The sequence below is a fragment of the Brienomyrus brachyistius genome, chromosome 18, assembly GCF_023856365.1.
Source record: "Brienomyrus brachyistius isolate T26 chromosome 18, BBRACH_0.4, whole genome shotgun sequence".
NCBI classification, from domain to species: Eukaryota; Metazoa; Chordata; class Actinopteri; order Osteoglossiformes; family Mormyridae; genus Brienomyrus; species Brienomyrus brachyistius.
This window is the reverse complement of record NC_064550.1, coordinates 11,852,806-11,869,573: the sequence shown is the minus strand read 5'-3', so window position 1 is coordinate 11,869,573 and position 16,768 is coordinate 11,852,806. Positions and strand designations below refer to the sequence as shown.

The following is a 16,768-nucleotide window of genomic DNA, read 5'->3' as shown; positions in this document are numbered from 1 at the left end:
AATTACAAATTAAAGCCATAAATGGTAAAACGTGCACGCACAAAGGCTTCTATATTTTACTTTGGATGCATTACAATAATCCGTGATAACCAGATGTGAAACTGATATCCCCGTTGTGCAGTCATACACCGATAGGAAGCGCCACCAAATCCCAGCGAACCTATTTGCACGCATCGGGCATGCATCGAGGGCATGCATCACGGCGACCAAACCACTATGGAGTCGGCTGCGATGGCCGAGTGGTTAAGGCGTTGGACTCGAAATCCAATGGGGTTTCCCCGCGCAGGTTCGAACCCTGCTCGCAGCGTCGATTTTAAAAACAATGTCCGTTGCATATTGACCAACGTCAGTGATCAACCGGTTCCTTCTCATCTGAATCTATTGGCCGCCCAGAGATCCTCATTGTCCGCCCGCAACGAATGCGAAAGTTATCTTTACTGGGCCTTATTGTCAGTAACTAATCTAGTAGTATGCTTGCTCTTTGGGCAACAGTCTCCCCAAGATAACCTATCCAAGCTACATCTAGCTTTAGATGAGGTTCAATCAATCCATATATCAATTTTTATATAGCACATTTTCAAAGCATTCCATTGTTTCAAAGCACTTTACAGCATCCCCGCCCAAATCCCCCAGAGCATAACCCAGAGGCAACAGTAGCAAGAAGAAACTCCTTCATTAGAAGCCACCTTGGGAGGAACCATCCTCCCTGACCCAGCAGAGGTAGTCCAAAATAACAAAGTCTCAAAGTGTGTGTAGACCAGCCATAAATGCAGAACAGCTCCAGAACAGAATCCCTTACGGTGTTGGGGAGAAATGAGCAGTTTCTTAATAAAACTGTGTGACAAACAGGTTAAATTATATTAAGTAATTAGTAGTGCGGTATGGAGATAAGGAGGCTCTGGTAGTTCTAATTAACTATAGCAGCTTAATTAGTTGGGGGGGGAGACACAGGTTTGAGGAATCCCTGAGCACCAGCACTCCACCAGCACATGGGACACTGGAAGCATTGGGGCACCAGCACTGAATACACAGTTCATCCAAAATCAATGACGCTGATCCCCAATTAACAGACTGTAACCCTGGCTGGAGATAAGAACAAGCTATCAGCTTTGTCACCATATGCTAGACCAAACAAGTGAGTTTTTAGCCTTGACTTAAATATCGTGCGTGAGTCTGAATCTGGGATGTTGACTGGTAGACTATTCAACAACACTGGAGCCCTGTAACAGAATGCTCTGCAACTGAACGAATCTGTGTATGAATGTATAGTTTTTAAGTAAAATTTTTAAACTGAAGAACGTCAATGTCGAATTGCTGTTGGTTGTTAGTGAAATCAGATCATAATTGCTACTGAAATCTAAAGTTTCTGAGCAATTCTAATTATAAACTGGTACAGCCTCCTCTAAATTCAAAGCTATTCAAGTAACTAGATACTTTTCTCATGCCAGCCAAGCTGAGGAAAGGGAAACTTTCACAAGTAAATACACCATACCTGTGTGGGGTGACAGCAGTGCAGTGGTTAGCACTGCTTCCTCACACCTGCAGGGCCATGATTAAAACCACTGTTATGGCTCCACATGTGTAGAGCATGCATGGTCCCCCCATTGTTGTGGGGCTTCCCCTGGATAACCTCCCCCAAACAGCCCAAAAAACATGTGAAGGTTGATTGCAGTTGCCTACATGTGAACGATACATGACCACTCGCTATGACAGGTTGGTGCCCCATCCTGGGTAGGTCCCTCTCCTGTGTCCATAAGCTCTGGACCTGCAACCCCAACTAGGGCAAGCAGTTCCAGAAACAGGTGGAATACATATCATCATCAATATGAACATACTATCACTCTTACATAACACATACCAATATACTTATTTTGAAAACAGGCTCAGTAGCATCTGCCAGTTCTCACCTATTTATTAGCTTGTGAGTTAATGCCAACTTAAAGATACAAACATGTCGTAACCATTACTATAAACGATTCCCCAGTCATACCACCTCCGCTCTTATTTTACAAAAGCAACTGCTCCCTTGTTTAGCTCTTTATCATGGTCATGCTGTATATACACGCTGTCTTTATGTTCCTTTACTCAGCTGCTACTAGCTGCTGCTCATTCAACAATATTGCACTTCCAGGGTAAATTAATTTCAATGATCAATAATAATGGATACGAAAAATATGAATATTGCAACGTGCAATACTCCCATTTCTATCCTGTACATTACTCGGTCCAACAAAAATGAATAATCGCTACTTTTTGCTTTTGCACCACTTATTCCGTAGCGGTGTTGCATATCGCTAATATAGTTGTCTTCTTTACATTACATGGTTTATGGAAAGTCGCTATGCACGTTATTGTCCTACCACAGTGACAAACTTTGAATGTCGAAAGAAACGGCAAAATGCTTTTATAGAGTTATGTCCTTTTAATGCAGGTTAAAGGCAGAAAATCATCTGCTAAAATTAATATGACGTGTATCGCATAAGTGCGATTCAGTCGTATTCAGTGCACTTCATTTGCAGTGCAGCCAATTCACTTGAAGTGCAGCCTTATAAAACAATACAGCATAAAAAAACATAGAAAAAGCTCTTAAAAAAGGTATTTAAGTAGTTCAAATGAATAGTGGAAACTGGATGCAAAGCTTCACTGGCACTTCTGTCAAGACACTGGAATTTGTGTCTCAGATGGTCACGCTGTTCTCAATGCGGTCTGGAGAAAGGTAAGGGTATGGGAGCTCCAGTTGGCTGTTTCGGTCTGCTATCTCTGCAGAAAGAGAGTTCAGTTCCCTCTGCAGTACTTCTACCAGCCTGCGGGGGGCATCACTGCTGAAGTGCTCCTCACGGTACTGGCACAGAGGGATCTGGTAGTGAAGGGAAGTGTAATTCAATGTAATGTTTGGTTCATCAGTGCTAAATGAAGAGGTATTTTAGGACCCGAAAGAAGCTCTTTGTTCATTGCAGTGATTTATAATATTTTGTTTCCAGATTATCTTAATTGGTAATTATGTGTTCTAAATGTTATTATGTTACTATGTGTTTGTGGGGTTACCATATGGGCCAGCTGACTGTGGGCTGATTTCTTTATGACTAGCTAACCTCTTGGGCAACACTGGATCAAACTTACAAAGTCTGCTCCTGGTTGGGATAGCAGAGATAGGGTAGTCAGGACACTGCATGTGACGTTGACATCTGGCAGGATGGACAGGAAGTCGTCCATGGTTACGGATCCCTTGGATTGGGGTGGAGGGCGGTTCATAGTTGTCGGGCTGTTCGGCATCCACAGGCTAAATTCCAGCTGGGGGCATGTTGGGCAGAAAAGTGGTTTGGTTTGCCTTGACTTAGCTTAAAGTTCACATATCTAACATCTCCCCCCCACCAAGTCTGAAACTGCATCAACATGTTTGTATTTGCAGTACTAAGTCTCGTAATACATGAAAACAATCAGGGAATTGGAGGGACTGGCAACTTCAATAGGACCTTCAAAGATACAATGATTTATCTGATTGGTTATAAAGACTATCTGTATGTAGTCAGCAATGATGGACAAAATGAATCCTCATGAACCATTTGCTGTATTTTTTTACCCCACTAGATGGTGCTCTTGGTTTGCTTTGGGGCATGCTTTGTGCACATTTTTTAACCAAAAACACCACATAGTGGGGTCAACAAAATAGCAAATTGTTCATGAAGCATGATTTCGTCCATCACTAGTAGTCAGCAGGAGTCACATTAATGTGGTCAGAGGCCCAGGGCTATTTCAGGAGATTAAAAAATTTTTAGGGGGATTATCAGTCCTTTAAAATACTGGATGGATGGCAATTCCAGCTTTAAAATTCTATTAAACAAGGTTAGTTGAATCCCCTGCACTTCAGCCCAGGTAAACCTATGCATTAAAGCACCCCTTTTCATTATGTATCTAGTTCCTGGTGTCAAGATCACGCTTCTGGGAAAGCAAATCCAAAGCTAAAGTGCCACGCTATGTGTGTGCTATTAGCATATGAGCACTTAATTCCCTGATGTCCAGTGGTCACCTTTCTATCCTATTCTATTATGACTGCATTGCCATAACTTCTCTGTGCCCTTTTGTTGTCCTCACTTATCTACACAAGATCTCCTCCAAGTGCTCTGACCACCAAGGATTACCATTACACACCCTGCCCTACATTAAGCACTTCACTGCTTTACACTAAGCCCGTGTTCTTGTTCATATTAGATTAGGAGTTGAACGCTGCTGTATGGCCATTCGAAGTCATAACGAATGGGCAGTTTCACCAACCTGGGAGAAGTTGACTGCAGCATGCAATGCTGAGCAGGAGAAAATAATCATGGTAACAAACTTGCTGAGTTCCATTTTAGTCTGGAATGACTGTGGAATTCCTGAGAATTAAAACCTCAAGTTAATATAGACAAGATGAGATGACAAGGGCCATTGCAATGTGTTCCTTACATCCACATCATATGTAACTTTCTTTTTTGTCTACTGGGAAATTTGACAGTAGATAAAATTATTTAGTTTTATCAAAAATGGTCCAACAGACACAAAAAATGTCACACTTTAAACTTAAACGACATTCAGTTTTACTATATTTTCAGTCATGGAAGCCTACATTCATTTCTGACCTGACTGACTGAGTTCCAGAAAACCATGTGTGAAGATCTCCCGAATCCAGTTCTGTAACTCCACGTCCTGTTTGACCTTGCAGTTGCTGTCATAGTACAGGTCCACCCAGTTAGACACAAAGCTGGAAGTGAAGATCAACATTCAGGTCTGCAGTCTTACATTTCCAATGAATAACCTCAGACTAATCGACTGGGATTTGGGGATTTATATTAGTCTTGTGCTTAACTATTATTCTTGATGACCTGAAATTTACATTGTGCTCAAAAATTATTCATTATGAAGTAATTAGTAATAAATAGGCTGTAGGCTAGAGAGCGCAAAGATCCCAGAAGTGTGTTTGAAGAGTTTGTGCAGTGGGACACTGCAATTTTGTTCTACATACAAAGGATACTAGTTTATAGTTCTTCAAGCTTGAGTCTGGATGAGACTCTAAATGAAGTTTATGAGAAAGTTCTGAAAATCCTTTTAGTACCATAACCTTATTGACCTTTATAAACGGGTATGTGAACGGCTGTCTCACGTGCACATGTTTTATGTTTTCTGAGCGAGTACAGCATTTTCTGTGTTAATGTAATTGGTTAGTATCATGCAGTGAACATGATCTATCAAGTGTAAATAAGCGTGGGAAATTTTTTGATTTGGTGGAGATATTGGAGTTGCCTGATGGGAACCTTAGCATTTTTACTTTGCTACTCTACTCGGTCTATGAACTTGACTGTATCAACTATGAGTGAGTTCTTCCACAAAACAGCCACCAGCCATTGATACCTGTACACTAGCTGCAAAAACTGTGGAAACACGTAGCATGTTTGGCACTACACTTTAAAAATTACTACATGAATATTAGCGGTAATGTTTATAAACATCCATCCATCCATCCATTTTCCAAACCGCTTCCAAACCCTACTGGGTCGTGGGGGGTCCGGAGCCTATCCCAGAAGCAATGGGCATGAGGCAGGGAACAACCCAGGATGGGGGGCCAGCCCATCGGAAATATTTATAAACAATCAAAGAATATTACAAATATACATTGGTTATATACTTAAATAAGTAACTGAAGTAACTGGAATAAAGTTCTGCAATCTCTAAAAACTGGGAAGTGTTTCTGCAATTTTGGCCACTAGTGTATATGTACATTTCTCCTATCTTTGTTTTCAAAGACATTTGGAGACTGGATTTCGCTGGAGAGAAACTGGTTCTTCCTAAAAATATAAATCTTGTCAGAGCTTGAACTGTCAGAGATTTTGGTTGCAAGCCCAGTTTAACCAGTAACAGCTCATGATAATAAACAATGGGATTTATGGTCTTGTAATAGGTTTCACTACCTGTCCATTGGCAGGAAGTGATCAGTAAGGAAAATACATTTCTGACTGGCCAAGTGTATAAACTGAACCGTGAATGAGGAACCGGCAGCACATCACAATCAGTTCCTTTACTCTTACTTCTTTTCTGTCATTCTCATCATACCTGTGGAGGATGGCCCACACTCTCAGGGCATCCTGTGCGTAGTAGCTCTGGCGCAGTGAACCTACGCCCCGGTCTTCCAAATCATCTGGGACACAGAGAGAACGGTAGCTCAGCTGCTGCGTGGCATTCCGCAGCAAAACCGGAATCCCCTTCAGGCCGCAGCCGATGGACTAGTCGACACACAAACACACACGCAAACACACACGCATGGTGTAAACATATACACCATTTAGAAATATTTGTTTCAGGCATTATTGAGACTTCACACTGCTTTTCCATTCAAAACAAATCCCAGATATAGTGTGTTGGAAATGATGCTTGTTGCCATTTATGTGTCGCCTGTAAGTCTGCAGAGTGACACTTAGGCCGCTCAGGAAAGAGTGCAGGCTAAAGTGCACAAAACATGTTTTCTTGCTGATAGATGCTAACCGCAGAGTTTCAGTTTAGTTAAAGCTATTTTCGAAATAGATTATATGTGCCTATACGGCCAATTGTCTTATTCCGCTTGGCAACAGCAGGTACTAATAGATACATTCATGTGTTATCAACTATATATGGTATTAAAGGAAATCAAGCTGTATCATGTGATCCTTCTACTGTTCTGTAATTAGAAGTGCTTAATAAAAGGAACTGTGAGAGAAGCCCCCCTCCGAAGTCGGCCGAGTCGAGTCAAGACACAAGTTTCTGTGACCGGACCGAGCTTCCCTGCTGTGAGATAAAGAGATCACCGGTGTGGCGTCTTGCTTTGTACCCAGAGATCGGTTACCCAGCGAGGGTCAGCCACATAGGCTGGACCCGACATAGTGAAACACACAGTCTTAGGCAGCTCGGACATTAACACACAAACTCATTTTTAGAGACCTTGTCAAAGACTCCGCCAGAAGCCAGGAGGGACATCCGCGCCTGGATGTTGATTTGCAGAGTGGACCAGATATGTGGCATCAAAAGCTAGGACACAATAAACCAGTCAGCATCAAGAGCTCAGCATCAACCTAACTCAGCAGTCCAATCAAAAAGATCTACAGTATCAATCTGACTGTAAAATAACACTTCTATTGCTGCTATGTACCTCCTGCTGCATACTTTTATGCACGTCTGACATACACCTTCATCAGTAGGAACCCACTGTCTCCTTCTACTCCCCCATGCCTAGCTGTCTCTCGGCTTGAAGAGAACATCAGCTGAGTGTCAGATGCCAAGCCAACAACCCAGACTTGCACCACGGATGCAGCCACGCCGCGGGTTAACCCGCTAACCACCCCCCGGATGAACAGAAGAGTGGAGTTTCTGCTTTCTTTATTCTCTGCATTTCATTACTGTGTGTCATTAGCTGTATTATGCATCTATAACGGTGTTCTTGCAAAGTTTTTAAGTGCTTTTCGTGCAGACGTGCTTAGTAGGGTCCCATATTAAAAAAATAACTCAATGAACACCACTGTTAGGTCTTTACGGCCTTTTATGGTGCTTCAAAGTAGAAGTAACAGTTTTGGAATAATACCTGACTTCTACAATAAGAAAGTCATTTAACTGTTGCAGCCTTTAACCCAAGTAATATATAAGCACTGCCAACTGCATTCAAGTCCTGAATACCCATCAAATATGATATGTGAATATGATATGTGCATCTCTACATGACTTTCTGTTTTAAATCTCCACATATATACCACAACTGAGATACAGCTTTAATATTCAGTACATGGCTAAAGGTATGTAGACGCCCCTAATAATGAGAGAATCTGGCTAATTAAGCCACACCCATTACTGACGCCTGTGTGTAATTAAGCCACACCCATTACTGACACCTGTGTGTAATTAAGCCACACCCATTACTGACATGCAATCTCTAGCTACAATCATTAGCAGCAGAATGGGTGTTTGTACAGAAGAGGTTAGTGACTTTTTTATGATGTAATTCTATCATTCCAGCAAATCACTGCCAATATTTGTCCTGGTCACTAGCAGTAAAGTGGACACATCTGGGCACAGGTTCATTTGGGAAGTGCTAGGCTGCACAAACTCACGGAAAAGGGTCCGTTAACACATCACCGATAGCCAACCAGAATAGCAGTGGATCCCAACAGCAATGTTCCAACATCTAATGGAATGCCTTCCCAGAAGAGCTGAGGCTATTAAAACAACAAAGGGTGGACCAGTCTGACAATATTACGCTTAATTTCAGGATAAGATTTTGGACAAGCTGGTGTTCATACCATGTAAGCCACATAGCATGCCATCTCATACTAATGCCAAAAATTGCCTGCTGAGTAATAACGATTTTAAATACACCTCTGTGATATATTCACCAGTTAGGGACAAAGTTCTTTTTTGTTGGACAGCCCTTAAAATTTAGGACTTCATAATTGGATGCCATCTACTCCGCCCCTCCTCCCACTCCTATATTGACATGCCTCTTGACCTCCCCCTCTCTTGAAGTAGCTCAATAATACAAAAAGCCAGATTCTTTTCAGTACTGTCCCTCAGTCTTCTAACTGCTTATCCTGGTTATTATTAGATAGGAGCCAGAAACACAGCCCAGGTAGCAAAGGGCACAAGGGTGAGGTACAACCTAGATTGGATGCCAGTTTTAACATTGTTTTATTTTTGCTATTTGTAATAGAATTATAAATATATCATATTAATGAGTTCTATTGTGATCCAATGACTTGCTATTTGAAAACGTTTTCTTTTTACAATCATAAAGAGGAGTAAAATTAAGCTACCCACAGTGCACATACCTGATATAAAGGGTGTATTTCTGGGAACTGCCTGAGGGTGGCGATGCAGACAACTTCCCCCAGGATGTGGGTGCGCAGGAAATGAGAAATCAGCTGGTGGCACTGGAAGTCTGCACAGCGAACCCAGGTCTTCGCCAGCAGCCAGTCCAATTCAGGGTCAGAGGGAACAAACACTGGATTTTGAGGGCCGGGAGTTTGTTGCACCTGCAGACAAATATGACGAATTTAGGGTGGAATATCTGGAATAACCTCAAAGTAGAAAACAGGAAATTTGGGCTTAGTACCTGAATTGCAATTGGTTTTAGCACCCCCTGGTGGTCACAGTGTAGAAGGCAGAGAGGGGCTGCTAGGTACTGCTGTTTCCCGTTGATTGTGTTAGGTGGGACACCTTCCAGCAATTTGTAATCAAGGAGGAAAATAGTTCCTAGCTGCCAGACACAATATAACATTAAACAGGCATCATCCATGGTTTGCGTTATAGCACAGCAAAGACTGATACTTGAAATGAAAGAGTATGAACATTTTATTTCATGATTATTTCAACCTAAATTATCACAATTACCAGTATCATCTTTGGTATTGTTATAATACACAAACTGAAATAGATTAAAGTTTTATATTGAAAACCACAAAATTAGCAGCACTATGCACCATCATATCGAACATGTACACAAAGACACACCTTTATTTCCTGCTCCAATGAGGAGTCCTCAGGCAGGAAAGGGTGGAGCATTTCAGGTGTGATAGACATGTTGGGTGGGACGTGTTGGATCCGATGAAGCATGAGAGGGTTGCAGCCATTGAGGCATTGATAGCCAAAAAAGGAGTCCTCCTTCCAGTGATCATGGACATACTCTGAAAAGCAGCAATGTGGACAAAAAGTTAAGTAGAAGCCAACAACAATGGAAGCCTTAGTTGTGGAGTGGGTTACACAGTCACTCAAAACATGAAAATTATGGCCTCTGTTTCCATCGATATGTTTTTCTTAAAAATTGGTCAAGCCATCTTGACTAGTTTTAAATCATTTGATGAAGTTGTGGGTAATGATGGACAAAATGACATGTCATGAACCGTTTGCTGTATTTTTCTGACCCCAGTAGATGGCGCTCTTGGTTTGCTTTCGGACATGTTTTGTGGCCATTCTTGGACAGAGAGCACCATCTATAAATACAGCAAATGGTTATTTTGTCCATCACTAGTTATGGTACGTCTTTGCTGTTGTGGTGAGATGGGTAACACTGCTGCTTTACGCCTCCAGCACTAGAGGTTTGAATTGTGCATCTGTTCTGAGTGTGTGGAACATGAATGTTTTCCCCATATCATGTAGGCTACCTTCAATTTCCTTCTGCGGCACAAAGATATTCAGCTAAGCTGACTGGTGTTTCTAAATTGTCCATAGTGTAACTGTGTGCTAGTGCCCTGAAATTGAAACCTATCCAGGATGTACTCCAGCCTTGTGAAGTCTGAGATAAGCTCCAGGTCCCCCTGACCAAGGCCAGAATAAGAAGTTAGAGGATGGACGGTTGGATGGATGATGGATGGATGGAAAGAGCTGAGTTCCCCTTTAACCATTCATCCATCCATCCATCCATCCATGCATTTTATGAAACCACTTGAATCGTGGGGGCACGGACTTTAACCAGACCATGGTAATTTTTTTTAGAGTGTAGAAGCTATGGTAGGGCAGCACGGCAGCTGGGTGGATAGCATCACCACCTCCTACCCGTAGGGGTTTGAGTCTTACTCTTAAATATTTACACTATATATATATATAGTGACTGAAGGAGGAGATAGGTTGAAGGGAGAAATATGAACTGGAAGAGCAGTCAGACCATCAGGCCGTAGAAGACAAGGGGAGGATTAAGCTTACTGGCAGTGGTCTTCCCCTGACTGTTATGAGCAAACAGTATCTCCATGTCCTCCAGACTAGACCAGGAACATGCCATCTCCCCAAACCCTCTGAGATACAGCAGATTGGAACCTGGGCTGAGATGACACAACAGTAGGGGAGGCCGTAAGCGTATATTTTTTTTTGCCCAAATTAGCACTAAACAAGGAAAGAAAATCTGTGTGTTTTCCATCTATTTCATTGTTCCCACTGGAGTGTGGCACACAAATATTCTATGATGTGCTTCATTAAGATTTCCCCATGCAAGTCCTCTCTAAAGACCTTTGACGCATGTAGCTCATGTTTGGGCCAAGTTGGTTCACGCTTGTCATGTCCACACAATGTGGGAGACCTTCAGCAAAAGTGCTCCACCTGCAGGATAGGGACAGAATGGACACGGATACCTCAAATACGCAATAAGCCAAATGGCCTTCAGGGAAACTTAAAGCTAGTTCTTACATCTTAGACCAGTGATTCCAAACCTGGTTTTCGGGGACCCCCAGACAGTCGATGTTTATGCTCCATGTTTTTGGGAGCAAAAATGTAGACTGTCTGGCAGGAAGCTGGAAGGGAGCAAGATGTGGACTGTCTGGGGCCCTTTGAGGACCATGTTGAGAATCACTGTCTTAGACCACTCAACCACAATGATAAATATGAGTTGGCCAGTAAGATAGACCAAAGTTCTCTCAAAAGAACACAGAGACAGAATCAACACTTACATTTAAATAGAAAGTAAAATACAATCACAGGTACAACAATAGAGCAAACCATGTTCATTGGCTGAGAATAAAGCATGCTCATAAGTGAGGAGAAAGGCCAAAATACATTCATAGGTAAAATGAGAAAGCGAAGCTCATTCAAAGGTCCAGGAAAAAGGAGAACTTCTTGTACCTAAAATATTTCTGCTTGATCTGCAGTTCCTGAACTCTGTGATCTTTCAGCACATTTACAGTTTCCAAATTCACGATACAAACTACACAGAAGAAACAAAGGTGACAGATGCATCAGTCAGCATGAAATTATCGTTAAGAAGAATCTTTAAAATGCCATTATTATTTATGGGGCACGTTTAGAAGCAACCCCGAAAACGACAAAAGAACAAAATCAACAACACAGACCTCGTCTACTCCACAGCACGATGCTGCCATCTGCTGTCCGCAGCCATTTACTGCAGGGGAAATATTCTATATGCCGCCTTCTTTTGCGAGCAGAGGATAGTGCTGCCACCTCCACTCCCTGGCAGAACCAGTCTAAGTCAGGGAAGCCAGACCGGCCCTCCAGACACAGGCGCACCAATGCTACGGATCCAAGGGACTCTTTCGTCCTAATAGTGATGACACACTCCTGCAACGTGAGAGCGTCCATCAGGCAGGGCCAGATAACTAATCACACCCTTGACCCCCCCCAGTCTCCAAAAGAGATCTTTCAATTCGTAGCTGTCTGATGAAAACCACACATGTCCAGTTTTTGACCCTAGTGACTTTTTACTATAGATATGCTCATTATCCTCTATCTACTAATAGCATTTGACATACAGCCTGGGGAAAAATTAAGAGACCACTCTATATTTTTAAACAAATCTGCATTTTTAAATCATGAGCAGCAGGATGCGTTAAGGTTCAGAATTTCTAAGACAGTAGGACACGAAAATAAGGTGAAGCAACTTCCTAACGCCAGAGACTTCCATTAGTGAGAAACCGAACAGAACCAGGCTGCAGTTAGCAAAAGAAATATATTATTCACAGACATGTAGTCATAAATTGAGAAATGAGTGAAGCAAAAAAAATGTGCTGTGGTCTCTTAATTTTTTGTATAATTGACCAATGGAAAAACGTTTTATGAAATCATCTATTTAACTAGTATTTGTGCCTGTACTACTTAAGATTAATGCCTATATTTATATGTACATGAACAGCACCGGAGGGTTGAATTTTGCATCTGCTCTTAGTGTGTGGAACATGGCAGTTTCCCCTAATGGTAGTTTGTGTGCATTACTTTATATCCCTAATTTGAATAACTTAACATTGATAGCTAGATAGCTAGCTAACTAACATCACTGTTAATTGTCAATATAAAGCAAGATTAGTGTGTATCTTGTTGACACTGACATTTTCGTCTTCCTGATAACAATCCATGTATGTGCAATATAAACATTTAAAGCATTCACTGGTGGTCACAGATCCTATCTGGTATAACAGGTTTCTACTTGCGGTGCTGAGCTTGTCTCGTCACATTTGGAGATGCGCTTTTTCATTGGACAGCGACAAAATGGAAATAGACGTTCACATTTAATGTTACCGAGACCCTTTACGATCAAGATTTTCTGGTAAATAGCTCTCCATTATAGCTTGAAATGACTGTAACTTGTCAGTTAAAAATCCCCTCAAAAGTGTAGCTTTAAGAGGTTGTAGTTTTGGGTATTTGAAAAGACTTGTATAAATTATACCAATTATTCTTTCTTCCTGCAAAAACCAAGTCAGTCTGGGCATCTTGGAACTAACGTAAGTGGATGTTGGAAGGATTTGAAAAATTTGCGAGTGTTTGTGTGAGTGGAGAAAGATTCCCTCATAGAACAATTGGAGTTTATCATACACTCTAAACTGATACTTACCGAACCAGGTGTCAGTCGCTGCTTCCCATTGCCCACAGAGACAGTCGGGCTCACTGCCTGGGTACCGAGGAGCGTCACTTGGGCTGTACCATAGGAACCAGCGTTTGGGGTCATCGCCGTCCTCACAGTGACCCGGTACTCCTCCTCCATCAGAGCTCGTATAGTTGCTGGTGTATGGTCTGCAGGTAACCTTTTAACATTACGTAGTGCAACAAGCAGGGCCGGTGTTCTATCGACCAATGCTACCTATCGAGACGTGCTATCGAGCCTTTCTGCGCATGTGCAGTTCCACCGTTTTGAGATTAGGGTTAGGTTTTAGGGGTTAGGCGTAGGGTAAGGGTTTTTTTTTTTTTTTTTTTGAGGGGGGGGGGGGGGTTAGGGTTTGGGCTAACGATTACGGCTACGGTAGCCTAACTCGACAAATTAGCTCAATTCGTTTGAACACTGGCCCTGGCAATAAGAGATTTCAAAAGAATAATACGATCGGGCATACAACACAGCAACGCAATTGAACTCGAAGAAATGGAAGACTTGTCATGTCGAACATGGAAGGATTAAAACTAAAGAAGTTCATGCAAAACTATGACTAGAACATCATCGTGTTGGATACAATGCAGCTGAGTCAGGATTCAGACCACCACCTGGGAACCGACGTTGCCCCTGGGTAGATGTGAACGGTCGATGGTGAATCATGGTAATGAGCTGCTGATTACTTACATTAAAACGCGGTGGATTAAACACCACGCCCCCTACTGCAGCAGTAGTGAACTGTATGGAACCACCGGCTCCGTGGAGTGTCGTGTGCTGTATCTACGATCATGTAATACTAGGTGGAAAATGGCAAATGTAAATACATTTGCATGCGCTATCTCGACGGACATACAGAACTTGTGTCCTATTTGAATTGAAAATGACTTTCATGCCATTCCCGAGAATAACACAAAGCCAACGTTGTTTTACCGTCCAGTCAAATGGGATTTTTCAACGGCTTCTCTGATGAGTTTTGTTTCTGTATTTCAGTCCTACTTAATGAAGGGGGGCTAGGCCGCGTGATAACCTTTGTCACACTGAGAATGGGGAACTAACTGGAACTGGAACATAGGCAGGACAAAAAGGGGGGCTCCGGCCCTCATCGAAGTGCAAGTAAATTTAGAAAAGCAGAAGGTACATTGACAGGGTCGCGGTGACATTAAGCTTACGCTTGACATGCGGGGACATAACAAGGGAGGGGGTCGCTGACGCTGCTTAATTGCAACATAATAAGATAAGATAAAAGGGAACGGGTGTGGGGACTAACACTAGCAGTTTCAAAATAATAGTTGCATGTTACGCTAACTGGAGAGTCAACAAGAACGGCAAACGCCCTGTTTGGGTTATAAAAACCAGAACCTGACAAGAGATATTGAGCTACTCTTGGTATGTACTGTTTTGTGCATCTAAGTGTGCTCCCTGATTTAAATCTGTGACGTCATTAACGAGAGCTGACTTGCAACCAACCTTCGCCTCAGACTGCATCCTTCCCTCATCAACGGACTCGGTGGAGTCTAACTCCAACATTAACTAATTCAGAAAACAAGCTTTTGAAAAGCAATATCCTTTATTTCAGCCTGACCCCAGGAATACACTAAAAGGGCACATTTCATATGTTGATTCCATGGCGTTATTATTTAAAACAAAACCTTACGATTCCGGTGTTAAACTGCAGTCATAATCTCTATCGGCTTGTACCAGCTTGCGAAACGTGATGCCATCAATTAACCATCAGTTGTGTCAAACTGCCAAGTGATTGGGCATTAACTAACTACAGGATTACCTATCGAAAAAAATCCGAATGTCAAAACACACAAGGCACAAAGTTGCTTACCTGCTGTTTGAAAGATGATCCGAAATAATTCGGGAGATAGCGGCTGTCTACACCTCGGGCTATTTTCCTGATCGCTGTATAGCTTCCGTTTCGTAGGTTCACTTATATAGCCACGTAGCTTCTGGGGGGGATGTCCACCTTCCTGATCGGGTTGCGGTTTTTCATACTCAGAGGAAATTCTAGGGACTCTAGGGACCCCACAGAATGCACGGATAAAGCAGATTTGTCTTTGCATTGTCATTCTTGTGAAATGTTCCATTGCAAGTCATGCACATAGCAGGACCAGTCATCAATTTGCTTGTTTGTAAGCAGTGGCTGCGTTGCCAACGAATGAAGCGGGAGAGAGTGTGTGCAGTGTTGTGCGCTGTTGTAGGCTAATGCAGTGAATGACGTGGTATATTTTTGACTTAAAGTTTTTAAAATGCATAATGACAAGCGAGTAAACTATCATAAAAAGGTGAGTTTTGCTATTCAAATGCATAAACAGCGTTTACATGCATTTACTACACCCCTACTAAACCTGACAAGTTATCCAGCTAAGAAAGAAATTCATGATACGGGCCCCAAATCCCCCATCCCTCTAAACACACACGGTACTCGTACAATATTGTCAGGGACATGCTCAAACCCAAATTTACACTTGTGAGAAAGGAATCTGTTATGATCGCTGGTCGGCGAACATGCGGGCAGCGGATAAGGACGAGGCTGGCAGGCAAGGGTGCAGGATACGAGGTTTTATTGGGAGGAACACAGGGCAGACGGCGACGAACTAACATTAATGACAGACCTGGGGAAAGTGACTTGAACGCGGACTGAAACACGCAAGACAAGCCGAAAATAACAGGAAACAAGTGATCATAACCGGCTCAGCAAACGCGGTTAATGAGGGGGTGTGGCACACACGAGGATCGGACGAGCAAGTCACGACAGAATCGTCTCATTGCATGATTTCTTTAGAGCAAATAGACCGTGTAAACCTCAAATTGGCACGCCTCTTGCAACTTTTTGGCATGGACATTCTTTCTAATTGTTGGGTTCAAGCCTAGGTGTTGAACCCCTGCTGGGTGACCAGTCTCTGGATACAAAGCAAGACGCCACACCGGTGATCTCTTTATCTCACAGCAGGGAAGCCCGGTCCGGTCACAGAGACTTGTCTCTTGACTCGACTCGGCCGACTTCGGAGGAGAGCTTCTCTCACAGTTCCCTTTATTAAGCACTTCTAATTACAGAACAGTAGAAGGATCACGATACATCCATCCATCCATTTTCCAAACCGCTTATCCTATTGGGTCATGGGGGGTCCGGAGCCTATCCCAGAAGCAATGGGCACGAGGCAGGGAACAACCCAGGATGGAGGGCCAGCCCATCGCAGGGCACACACACACACCAGTCACTCACATGCACACCTATGGGCAATTTAGCAACTCCAATTAGCCTCAGCATGTTTTTGGACTGTGGGGGGAAACCGGAGTACCCGGAGGAAACCCCACGGCGACAAGGGGAGAACATGCAAACCCCGCACACATGTGACCCAGGCGGAGACTCGAACCCGGGTCCCAGAGGTGTGAGGCAACAGTGCTAACCAC

At 42.8% G+C, this 16,768-nt stretch overlaps 1 protein-coding gene and 1 non-coding gene across 3 annotated transcripts; one reads left to right on the top strand and one right to left on the bottom strand.

Moving 5' to 3' along the window:
* The first annotated feature begins 225 nt into the window (after window positions 1-225).
* On the top strand, window positions 226-307 carry trnas-cga (transfer RNA serine (anticodon CGA)). Its single transcript has one exon. It is a non-coding gene; the product is annotated as a tRNA-Ser (tRNA).
* A 1,570-nt stretch (window positions 308-1,877) lies between these two features.
* On the bottom strand, window positions 1,878-15,329 carry zgc:152891 (uncharacterized protein LOC767741 homolog). Of its 2 annotated transcripts, none has more exons than XM_048984408.1 (15): window positions 15,183-15,329; window positions 13,319-13,497; window positions 11,826-12,051; window positions 11,599-11,680; window positions 10,990-11,079; window positions 10,690-10,805; window positions 9,502-9,674; window positions 9,104-9,247; window positions 8,820-9,023; window positions 6,946-7,032; window positions 6,085-6,254; window positions 4,617-4,738; window positions 4,273-4,373; window positions 3,121-3,291; window positions 1,878-2,857 (listed from the first exon to the last, which is right to left on the bottom strand). In XM_048984408.1, the coding sequence occupies exons 2-15, from the start codon at window positions 13,466-13,468 to the stop codon at window positions 2,678-2,680; spliced, it is 2,016 nt and encodes a 671-aa protein (XP_048840365.1). In that variant the 5' UTR covers window positions 13,469-13,497; window positions 15,183-15,329; the 3' UTR covers window positions 1,878-2,677. The 2 variants fall into 2 exon arrangements, with proteins under 2 accessions (XP_048840365.1, XP_048840366.1); XM_048984409.1 differs by having other exon boundaries at window positions 13,319-13,508; window positions 15,183-15,266.
* Window positions 15,330-16,768: the final 1,439 nt, after the last annotated feature.